Source organism: Taeniopygia guttata, chromosome 3 (assembly GCF_048771995.1).
Source record: "Taeniopygia guttata chromosome 3, bTaeGut7.mat, whole genome shotgun sequence".
In the NCBI taxonomy this organism is placed as follows: Eukaryota; Metazoa; Chordata; class Aves; order Passeriformes; family Estrildidae; genus Taeniopygia; species Taeniopygia guttata.
In genome coordinates, this window is record NC_133027.1 from 46,596,308 (window position 1) to 46,607,746 (window position 11,439).

General features: G+C 44.1%; 1 protein-coding gene across 1 annotated transcript; it reads right to left on the bottom strand.

Annotated features, from left to right (window-relative positions):
* Nucleotides 1-958: 958 nt before the first annotated feature.
* On the bottom strand, nucleotides 959-9,188 carry CD164 (CD164 molecule). Its single transcript, XM_030267715.4, has 4 exons — nucleotides 8,972-9,188; nucleotides 6,265-6,456; nucleotides 5,063-5,143; nucleotides 959-4,093 (listed from the first exon to the last, which is right to left on the bottom strand). Exons 1-4 carry the CDS (start codon nucleotides 9,060-9,062, stop codon nucleotides 3,933-3,935), a joined length of 525 nt encoding a protein of 174 aa, XP_030123575.4. The 5' UTR covers nucleotides 9,063-9,188; the 3' UTR covers nucleotides 959-3,932.
* Between the last annotated feature and the right edge of the window lie 2,251 nt (nucleotides 9,189-11,439).

Here is an 11,439-nt window from a genome sequence, read left to right on the forward strand (position 1 = left end):
ATGGCTGCACTCAGAGCTGCAGTCAATGGCTTAATGTCCAAGGGGAGACCAGTGATGAGTGGAGTGGTGTCCTCGGGGCCCAGTACTGGGAGCAGCGCTTTAACATCTTTATTGGTGACACAGACTGAGAGCAGCCCTGAGCAGAAGGACTTGGACGTTTTGGTCAATGAGAAGCCCAACACAAGCTGGTAATGTGCACTCACAGCCCTGAACGACAACCGTGTCCTAGGGTGCATCCAGGGAAATGTGATCAGCAGGTCATGGAAGGTGATACTTGCTCTCCAACCTGCTCCTGTGAGAACCTACCTTGAGCACTACATCCATCAGATCTGCAGGAGTGAGTCTAGAGGTTGCTTAGAGCAGCTGTAGATACCCCATCCCTGGAAATGTTAAAGCTTTATCCAACCTGGCCTTGGAGCACCCTGGTCTAGTAGAAGGTGCTCCTGCCCAGGGCAGGGGAGCTGAAACCAGATGATCCTCCCTGTCAATCACAACCACTCCATGGTTCTATGCAACCAGAAAAGAAATATGGCTCAGAGCAGTACCTTTTTCATGAAAGTTCTAACAGCCTCTGTGCAAACACAGACAGCAGCCCCTCTTCCACCTGACATCCAGTATTACAAACTTTGCTTAGAAAAGGAGTATTAAGCCTCACAGGTTGTTACAAGTGTAACACAATGCATAAGTTGCTCCTCTTTGGCTTTAAGCAGAAAACAAGAATTAAGCTAACGTGGAAAAACATGACCTGAATGAAAATCCTTTTAGAGATAATTCTAAATCCGAATCAGTACTGTTAAATAAAAAGCTAATATTGCTTTGTTTTTTTTTTGTTTTTTTTTGCATTCTTCCTCTTTCCCTTAGTATTTCTCAATTCTCATGGGAAACAGCTCATCTCTGAGTCACCAAGCAGACATTCCTTTTGGGGATTGCTCACATTAAAGAAAGTTCACAGGTAAAATTCCATTCAACAGATTTTATTTATCAATTTGGTTTTGCGATTACAACTGCTTCAGTTTTCTTCCACTGAAGATGATACAAACTTTTACAGCAACACTTGCAGAGAACATTCCTAAGGTAACAGCTTGATATTTGCACAAGTTGGCTTCAAGAAAAAGCCAGATAACTTGAAGAGTCACTACAATTCCGTGCCTAAAACTGATTTAGGGGCAAGTACAGCTACAGATCTATGAGCTACCTTCAACTTCAAAACACAAGGCCAAGAAAAACTGCAAGTTGTTACTTCAGGTTTTTTGCTAGTACACAGCACACATCAGCTGATACTGCATTTCACAAAGGAGTAATTACTTTCGACAGTGAGGCAGCCAAGCACAGGGTGAAGATGTAAAACCCAGCCTCCCCTCCCCCCAAACAACCAAAAGGGAAACAATTCAAGCCACAACTCTGAACTGTGGAATTACACCTTGCAGGCAAGGCTAATAAGCAAGAGGTGTATAGTGCAGGCCTTCCAGAACGTGACTAAATTGAAACAGCACAAACTTGAGTTTTTCAGATAGACATTTGTACATGCCAGTGATCCTGGGTTTCCTAAAGTCTCGGAAAATAGCAATTGCTGGCACCACAACAAATTTAGTAACTAAGGCAAGGTATCCCTTCTACCCTTCAAAACAACATTTGAGGCAAACAAGTAAGCAATTTTAAGGCACTTTAAACATTATTTTTAGTTTGCTTTACCAGCATACTTTATCATCAACCTAAATCAGGATTAGCAAAGCTCATGAATAAGCACTTCAGCAACATTTTACAGAACAACTTTTTTGTGGCAATGTTTTCCATGCTATGAAGTGTTCTCTAGGACTTTTCTGCAAGTTTCCTAAAAGAGCCCTTTGAGGCCAAAAGTTGTATACTAGGTATAGTTTACTTTGCTGAGCTGAAGGCAAACTGTCATATTTCAAAAGAGTATTTTGTTCACTTCAAAGCACAGAATACAAGCTCATGGATTTTTTTAAACAAAGAAATGTAGGAAAATAGTTCTTAGATAGGGAAAGGACAGATTTAAGTGATTTCACAATAAGGCCAAGGATATACCCTCTAACTCACACATATATTGTTGCTGAAAACTGGCTGCTCACTGCTGTTTTCATAAACCTGAGCTGATTGTCTTATTTTTGTTTAGAAAACCAAAAGCTAATGAACTCAAAGATACAGTACTGGCGAGTAACCTCCGCACTTTGTAGCAATTCGAGTTTTCTATGTAGCACAACAGAAACAATGCCATTCAAACTAGAAGAACACAAGAAAGCAACACTGTACACCTCAAGTTTCCAACTGAAATGCACTTAATTTGCTCCATAATTCAAGTCCCACTGCTGTGACTATTATCTGTTATCAATGCTATTTTTGTATTGGGTGCCCAATTCCAGTCAAGTCAGAGCTAGTAAGACAGTACTACAGATTATCCCAAAACTGATGATCAGGGGATATCATCAGAAACTATGTATTATGTGCTACCTCCACCACTTGATTTTATCTCTCCTTCCATTTTTCCTGTGGGTTTATTTTCACAGGTGCTCAAGTCAGTCTGTGTTGGAGATGACGTACCTTTGATACTCAGATCACATGGCTCATCCAGGCAAGGGAAAAAAAAAACCAAAAAAACCCTGAACTATTTGGCTGAATAATTTCTTTAACCAGTTCACTGCAGGGTGGCAGGAACCTGAAGCCAGGAAGGGGAGAAGGGACAGAAAAAAGGTGTAGCCTGCGGTCCCAGGATTACAGCAATCCTGACTAGGATCAAACCAGCAGATCCTCTGAATGACCCTTAACTGCTCCCTCAGCAAGCAGATGTAGAGAAGGGCAATAAAGAAAAACAACAACAACCCAAGCTCCTGAAATTATTTGCAACAAGTTTAAGAACCGTTTGAATAACAAAAACATCAGGATTTCCCAAACATCAGTATTTCAAGTATAAATGTGAGCTGTTGCCTTTTTATACAGGGAGTGAACTGAATTATATCACTAATTTTATGGTTGGTCTTTGTATGCCAGAACAAAAGGTAAACAAGCAAAGCTTTGGTTTGTGGCTGAACATCGCTGTACCGTACTCCTCACTCTAAACAAAATCGCTAAGGGACAGTTATTCTGTCCCTTAGTTATTAGGGAAATTTTTCCCTCAGTTATTAATTTTTTTTAAAACTGGAATGCTCAAGTCACATGTATTCTATATTCCTATGTAAAGTAAATCCTTAAAAGTATTATTTATCTTTGATATAGCTGGGACATGCTTACAGCCTACTGAAAATTTAGTCTTTTAAGGCACTAATACTTACTTTCCCATTAGAAGGATTATTCCTACATCCACCCTCAACATTAATTTGAAATGGCATAGGAATTCTGTTTGGAATGAAGTATATTATGAGGCAACTTTTATTCTTGTGTAAAAAAAAAAAAAAGGGTTATGCTATTCTGTTAAGACATTATCTAATTCTACATTTTTGCCCATCTTTCTAGCAATACACTGTAAGAGCCATAAACTACTACAAATGGTATTTCACTCCCTGAAATCAGTCACCAATAATTCACATCTTGATAAAACTGAAGGGATACTGTATCAGATGTTGTTTATATTAGCCTTCAGAAAAAGTAAATTTAAGATTGCCTACTGGACAGTGTTGCCACTGAATGAGAATCTCTGAACATTCTACATTTGGCGTTATCAAGAAAAGTCCCACATCAGCAGCCACTAAAGGAAAATAAAACAGCCATTAGAACCCATGCAGCATATTGCAAGTAATCCTGTTGAAGAGATTCACATCACTTCTTGCCAAGTATAATGTTGCAAAAATATTCATTTGAAGTCTTCTTTTAGAGATTTAAAGGATATTGTGAACTGCTGTCTTCCACAAGCAACAGAAAATATTTTGGTTCAGTGACTACAGGTGTTGGGCTACTAGTCCATTACCAAGGGGCAGGTCCTAAAGCGTGTGGTAATTTCGGTCTTTAGATCTGCAGAATTTGTACAGAAAGAAAAGAACAGCCTGCAGACCCAGAACAAGGACAATTCCACCTATGAAACTTGCAGCATCAAACGTAGATTTGCGTGGAAAAGGTACAGGAGCCACAGTAGTATTTGAACCTGTTAAACACCAAATTAGAAACCGTAAGTGCACAATGCTCACAACAGTTCTACAGATTTTAGTGCTGGATCCCTTCTATTAAGAGTACTCAAACCATCAAAACACCAATAAGAAAACAAAAAAGAATCAAAAGTGAAGCCATGCCAGCATCTGAATTTAGATTACCAGTACTGAAATTCTGATTAAATGCTGTTTGTACAAGGCTAGAGCTATTTATAGACCAACTGCTCTGGACCTCAAAATTGAGCAATACCCAGCTGGACTTTATTTGCACTTCAAAAAGCCAAAGCCTTCCTCCTCTACATAGAGTATATTATTGATATGCCCACATTCAAGACATACTTTCCAGTCGCTGCTCCTTGCTCCAATTTTTAAATTTTTTTGCTTAAATTTAACATAAATTGTTATCTTCCATCTACTGTACTTTGACCCAAGAATTAGGCTTAAAAAAACAGCTGAAGTCACAAATACAAGTCTGGAAATAACAGCCATCTGCTGTTGGGTAGTTTTAAAGAGCTTTGCTTTGTGAGACCTTTTCATGAAATGACATACTTAGGACTGACTTGGAAATAAAATTATTCCCGTCACTGTAGAACAATTTCATTTAACAAAAACAAAACCAACGCTATCCCATTATTATGCTGCAAAAACAAAATACCACCTCCCAAAGACAGGGGAGTTAACAAGGGACTTCCAACCACACTGTTAAAATCATCCAGCTGATCTCATTTGACCAACATGTTTCTGACTTTTTAAATCTCACTAATAAGCTCTATTTCTCAGGCTACTTGCATACATCAAAAATTAGACTTGCCATGAAGTTAGAAGTGCAACACCAGATACACTAATATTACTCCAATGGTGTCACTTGGAGAGTCTTTCAAGCTAACACTCTTAAAGCAACACTGATTTCTAAGTAATTAATTTTGAAGTAATTAACACTTGAATTTTGGCAGTTGTAGTGTTACCTGCAGTAGTGGCTGTCGAGGTGACTGGAGTCACGGTAGTTTTAGGCAGAGGAGCGTGGGTAGTTGCATTGGTGACATTGGCTGTTTGAAAGAAGACAGTACGTACACACCATAAACACCAAAGCAAAGTTTGCAAGCACTGATGTTCCTATACAAATGATTTTTCCTGTTTTGCTTTAACAAAAGGATAACCTTTGCCCTCAGTCTGTATCCCACACAATTTAGGTGGTGAGCTGCATGGCATTAAGCCAAGTTTCTGAAACAAGGGTTATTTTCAAACTTGCATACTACTGTTACCCAAATACTTCAAGGTTCTCCACAGATCAGTGATTCTTTGTTCAGACAAAATAAATTTTATTTCAAGCACTCATATAAATGCTGGTATGTGAACAAGAATCGAGAGATCTGCTTCAAGACAACTGAGAATCTGTATCAAGGCAAAATACTTTCATTAAACTTTCATTTAGTATCCGTTTCATTTAGAATCAGCTAGCAATAATTGTACTAAAAAAGCTCCTAATCCAATACCTCTAGACAGGAGACATACACTCTTTCTTCTCCTGTCCTCAAAACACTGTGAATGCCATCACTGGAATAAAACCACTCACCTAAAATGAAACTGTCTCCTAAAAACTTTCATCATCAAGCCACCTAAGCTGGGTCTCTGACCTCTCCCCCCTCCCCTAAAGATTAGTATTACTAAAAATTGATCAATATTCCACTATGTTCCTGGGACAAGTGTCAGCATCTGTGGGTTTACTCAAAGCTAATCATCCTACTGTACATTAGGCCGCTCTGAGCTTAATCAAGTACCAACTTATTACCTCCCAGCTCCCTTGATCAGCAAGTTTTTAAAGATTAGGTGACTTTTTAAAAAAGAATTTCACTGTAGAGATGGCACAGAAATTTTTGAAAAAAAAAGTAAAAAAAACCTCCAAGCTCCTAAGAATTCATAATTAGTGGTAATTACTAATTTAATTACCACTGTGCCAATTTTTAACACCAAAAATGCTTCCTGCCAACATAAGTAAAGAGTATTCTAAAATCCACTTCTTACAAACCTTATAACCTTTAATACATTCTGCACATCAGATTTTCAGTAGCCAAGCTACTACAGTGAATTTTGGAAAAAGCCCCTGTCTTTCACATTATTCACCATTTCCCAGTCTCCTGCCATTCTGAGTTCAATGTTTCTGTATTACCTATAGGAGTATGAGCTGTGGTGGAAGTACTGGCCGTGGTAGCATTGGAAGATGCCGTGGTAGCATTGGAAGATGCTGTGGTCGCATTGGAAGACTCCGTGGTGGCATTGGTGGGTGTTACAGTGACATTGGAAGTAGGTGTTACAGTGACATTGGGCGCAATAACACTGGTAGGAGGAGAAACTGTGGAAGCTATGAAAAAATAAAGTTACATTAGAGATTGTATTGAACTAAAAAACAACCCAACAAAACAACATCAGATAGCATAGCTTTAGGAATTTCATACAGCACTGAGTTCTACTGTAGTTTAAAATTACAAAGCTTTTGAATCCACTATACTAACACCAAAAGCTGCATGAGTGAATAAGTGAAAATCTTGTCACAGGCAGCCCAATCAAGCCAGTGTTCAACTGACAACTCAAGATTCCTCAAAGCAAACCAGAGTGAGAAGAACCCTACTGTCCAAGCAGAAACTGCATGCTTTACATAGGAGAACACTAGGTAGAGAGCACTGCTTCCTAACCTCACTGCAGCTGAGACTGAACCTGAGCTTTTGGTAATGCAGCAAGCTATAAATACAGCAGGAAGCAATCAAAGTATGGAAAATAATGACAAGAACCTGGAGAAATTAATGTACACATGTATAAAAAGGAGAGCAGAAAAAAAGTCAATCTATTTGTATTTTGATCACAGCAGAAGCCAGCAACCTAACCAGTCCAGCTGCCTTTTTACGTCAATCTCAGGTCAAACACTGTTACCTTAAAACCACCACAACACATCCACTAACTGGATCAAGTAAGATTTTCTCATAATTTACAGTTTTATCCCATTAGTTTTAATTGAGACTTACTCATACAGCCATCATACTCAGCAAACCCACATACAACCCACAACTCCTTCTGTTGCATGCTCTCCAGCACATTTCACATCATATCCACCCACTCCAGGCACCTAGGGGTGACCTTTCACTTTTCTCCATTAAAGGAATGCTGCTATCCACAGATCTCTGGCAGGCAGCATGCTCATTTACTTCTCAACTAACAACTACAAGTACATTATCTAACTTCAGAATTCTGACAATCTGAAGTAAGCCTAATCCACATGGCCTTTCTCTTGGTTATGGCAGGATCAGGTCAGAAAGGCTGGCACTATTTCTTCCCTTTCACAGAAGAAGATATGGTAAGACCTTTTTGAGGTTGCATCAGTGGGGTGTACAACAGAAGCCCTATTCCCTTTAGGAAGGCAGCACCCAAAGCACTTCAAGAGCTTTATGACTGTTTCTCGATAATAACAGATTCCGGGGGGAGGGGAAGTCAGTCAGTTATGGTGGATATACAGCTGAGGAATGCTCACAGCACACACAATGGCCTCTGACTAATGAACAACCTTCACGCTTGTAGACTGCTCACTGGTATGTGGAAAATTTAGCACAGTACGTCTGTTAAGACAGGAAGACAGTCGGTAGAGCCAATTTATACATGGTACACTAGGACTTCTGATTTAGTTTCAAAAACAGCCTTCCCAGACTAACTTGGGGAAGGATCAGATTTGCAAGAGTAAAGGATGAAGAGACATTTTTATCAATGAGCTGTTAACTTCAGAATCTGTGTCAGGGTCTCAGACGTTGTCCCAATGACACCTCCTGGTGTGAAAGCTCTGTGGGGTCTTTTACATGGGAAAACAGCAAGTTCCTCAACTTTCCCCATCAGCAGATGCCTGCTCCTCACTGAAAAAAAAAATACTCTCATACCAGGAACTCAGCTTTTCAGCCTAGCCAAGCTGCCGTTTGCTCCCAGGATAAACCCGCTGTACTGGCTCTGGCACAGGGTAAATTCGGGTACTCCCCTTACAGTCGAGGAGGAAGCAGGAACCAGCGGAGGGTCTGGCCTGCCGGCCCAACAGTGCCCTCTCCCGTCGCAGCGGAGCGGCGCGCTGAGCCCTGCCGGAGCAGTCCCGGAGCAGCCCGGGCTGCCGCTCCCGCAGGGTGTCCCGCGTCCCGCGGCGGGGCAGGGCTGGAGGAGATCCCTGCGGGCTGGAGCAGCGGTGACCGGGCAGCGCCACCCTCGGCTGCAGCCAGCGCCACTACGGAACGCGGCCAGGGAACGCCGAAGCGCTTCCAGACAACTTTTTGTCTTCGTTTTCGTTGCTGTCCCCGCGTTTTGGGGCTCGCGTCACATTTCGCGGTTCCCGACCCCGCAAACACTTGGGCAAACAGGCCGCAGGGCCCGAGCTGTGAGGAACTGGGGGCAAAGCCGCGGGACGAGGAGCGGGGCTCCCACCGGGACAAGGAACACGCGGCATCAGGGCCAGAGCGACACGGCTGCGCCAAGGCACCCCCGCTCCCAGACGCGTTCCAAGGGTGCCAGAAGCAGCAAGGGGCGATAGCACGGGATAACGGGTCCCGGACCGGCACGAGCAGAGCGCGGCTCAAGAGCCCGGCGGGCCGCGGCCGCTGCGCGCAGGAAGCGGCGGCGGCGGCCGAGCGAGCGCCGGGGGAGCGCAGGGCGGGTCCCGGAGGGTCCCGGGCCCCCCGGCGCTCCCGGCCCGCCGCCCGCGGAGGGTCCGGCAGCGGGCGCGCACACACGGACAGCCCCGCCGGGCGCGGTGCGCGGAGCCCGCCTCGCTCCCCACAGCGCCGGGCACGGGGCGGGGCTGCCCCGTCAGCAGCTCCCGGCGGCAAGGAGGGGGGAGGGCGCGAATCACTCACCGTTGGTCGTTGGTTGCTGCGCGGCCAGCCCGCAGAGGCAGCACGCCACGACGGCGAGGCGGAACGCAAATGTCGTAAGTGTGCGGCCCATGGCGGCGGTGCGGTGAAACGAGGGGGCTGCGGCTCCCGCTCCGGCTCGGCACTTCCCTGCCCGCTCCGTCCCGCTGCCGCCGCGCCGCCGCCCCGCGCCGCCTCACGTCACGGAGCGCCCCGAGCTGGCCCCGCCCGCGGCGGGCTTGTGGTTTCGCCCGGCTTCCTCTTGCCCCCCCCAGCCGGCGGGTAATGGAACGGTCCGCAGCGCGGCGCCGCTCCCCCACGTGACCCCGCCGCGCCTCCGGGAGGGAGCTTTTCCCGCGCGTCACGCGCCGATACGTCACCACCGAGGTCCCGCCCCCTTCCCGATGGGTCCGCTCATTGGCTGGGGGCTCGGCGGGGGGCGGGGCAGGGGCGCGCGGGCTCGCGTTTCCCGCGCGCGGGCGGTGGCCCCGCGGAGTGGCGCCGGGCGGGCGGAGTCGCACCGGGCGGTGGGGAGAGAGGTGGTCCCGCCGGCCCGCACCAGCTGCCCGTGGCCACGGGCCGCAGCTGTTCCCCGTTCCCACGCCGCTCCCCCATTTCTACCGTGACAAAACAGCGAATTGTACTTAAATTGTACTTAAGTGGTAGTTTAAATGAACAGCGCCTGAACTGTGGCGATTTGCGTGCAGATTGCAGAGTGTTGTCCAACTGCGCTCCCAGCAGCCCTGGTGCCGTCACAGGTGGAAGCGGCACACTGGGAGTTTGTCTTAAGTCCAGGGTGAAATGGTTGCAATAGTAGAAGGGAGGGGTGGGGTACAAATTGTAATCCTTATCTTTATAGCTGCGCTGTAGAGAGCACCTAGAGAAGGTTCCCGAGTCATCCCGCCACTCCTTTTCGTGGACTTGTCAGGTTCGCAGTTGGATTCGAAGGATGTATCCAACTTTAGTGATTCTAAGAATCATTAATTCCCCCAGACCACTGGGTAGAGTTCCCCCTATGTGTATCACATTTTCTCTCTCCTTTGTTTCTCCCTAAGGCAGCTTGAGTCTATATATATCATCATCAATGTACTCTGCAAATAAAAGTTTGTTTGTGTAAATCTGCCTCAGCATTTTGTGCAGTGCCAACACAGGTGAATGTTGGGAAACCAAGGCAAACATTCATGTGTGCCTGTATTCAAGGAGAGCTAAGCTAGAGCTATAAAGCAAATTTTATTATGGTCTAGGTCAAAGGACAAATGGAAGAGAAGAGGTATAATCAGGACAATTCCCCTTTGGTTCTCCTAAGTGTGAGCTGGACTTAGGCAATAAAGTGGAAACTGCTAAATAAATCCCTAGTTTAATCTTCCTGTTTTACTTTCTTTCCTGAAGGTGTTATATTGCCAAGATCCAAGAGACCAGTACAAATGCAGAAATTTTAAGTCAAGCTACCTATCATGGTTACTGTGTTAGCTATGGAGGGGCCTGTAGAGCTGCTGGTAATACATAATTTGGGTACAGAAGCTTTCTGAGAAGGTTCTGTACTGCCATATATTGTGTTGCTTTGCTAGCAGGCAGGATGGCTAACGTTTTGCCTTCCTGCAAAAAAGTCTCAGGGAGAAAACATAAAAGAAAGGTCTGCAAAGAAACAAAAGAGAATCAATTTTGTGATAAGAGCTGGAACCTTGTAACAGGTGCATTAAAATGACCAAACATGTTCTGTTGTATGTAAATGTTGAGAATTCAACATTCATCAGAATTTAGTTCTGAAAAGTGGTAAGAAAATGGAGTTGCACACTGACTTTAGTTATCTCTCATTCTCCATTTTTACTGGAGTGGTACTGTACAATAATTTAGTTATATCTACACTATAACAAAAGTTTCTGGCCTTTTAATGAGAAATACTTTTCACATGCATTATTAAAATACAATATTTCTGTTCTATTTTGAATAAACAGCATAAGTAAAAAATGCAATGTAACCAAAATTGCGGGGAACATGGAATGAAGGAGTTTTCTATGGATTCCACTCATCCCTCCTGGCCATACCTGAAGAGATTTTTATGTCCTTGTGGGACAAGGGTCTCCTGCTTGGATCAGGGCTTGATTCAGAGGGTCTACTGAGATTTCACTAGACACATGGTGTTATTTGAACTCAGGTTTTCTTTTTTGCAGGAATTGTGGGTTATAATGTTAAATATTTCTTCAGCAGTTATCAGGGTTTTATGAGGGATTGCAGTTGCAGTTCTGTTGATTTACTGGACACATGAAGTTAATGGTTGCTGCAATCTGCATTTCATTAGGAGTGCATACTAAAAATCTCTTACTTTGAGAAAGTAATAGGATAATTAAGTTAAATAAGATAAAAGACAAGACTCTAATCAGTGTTTATGTGTAGGAAAAAGTGGGAGAAAAATGAAGTACATAAAAAAATAGAACTAGGACTATCAGCAAAGGCAAGAACATCTCCACAAG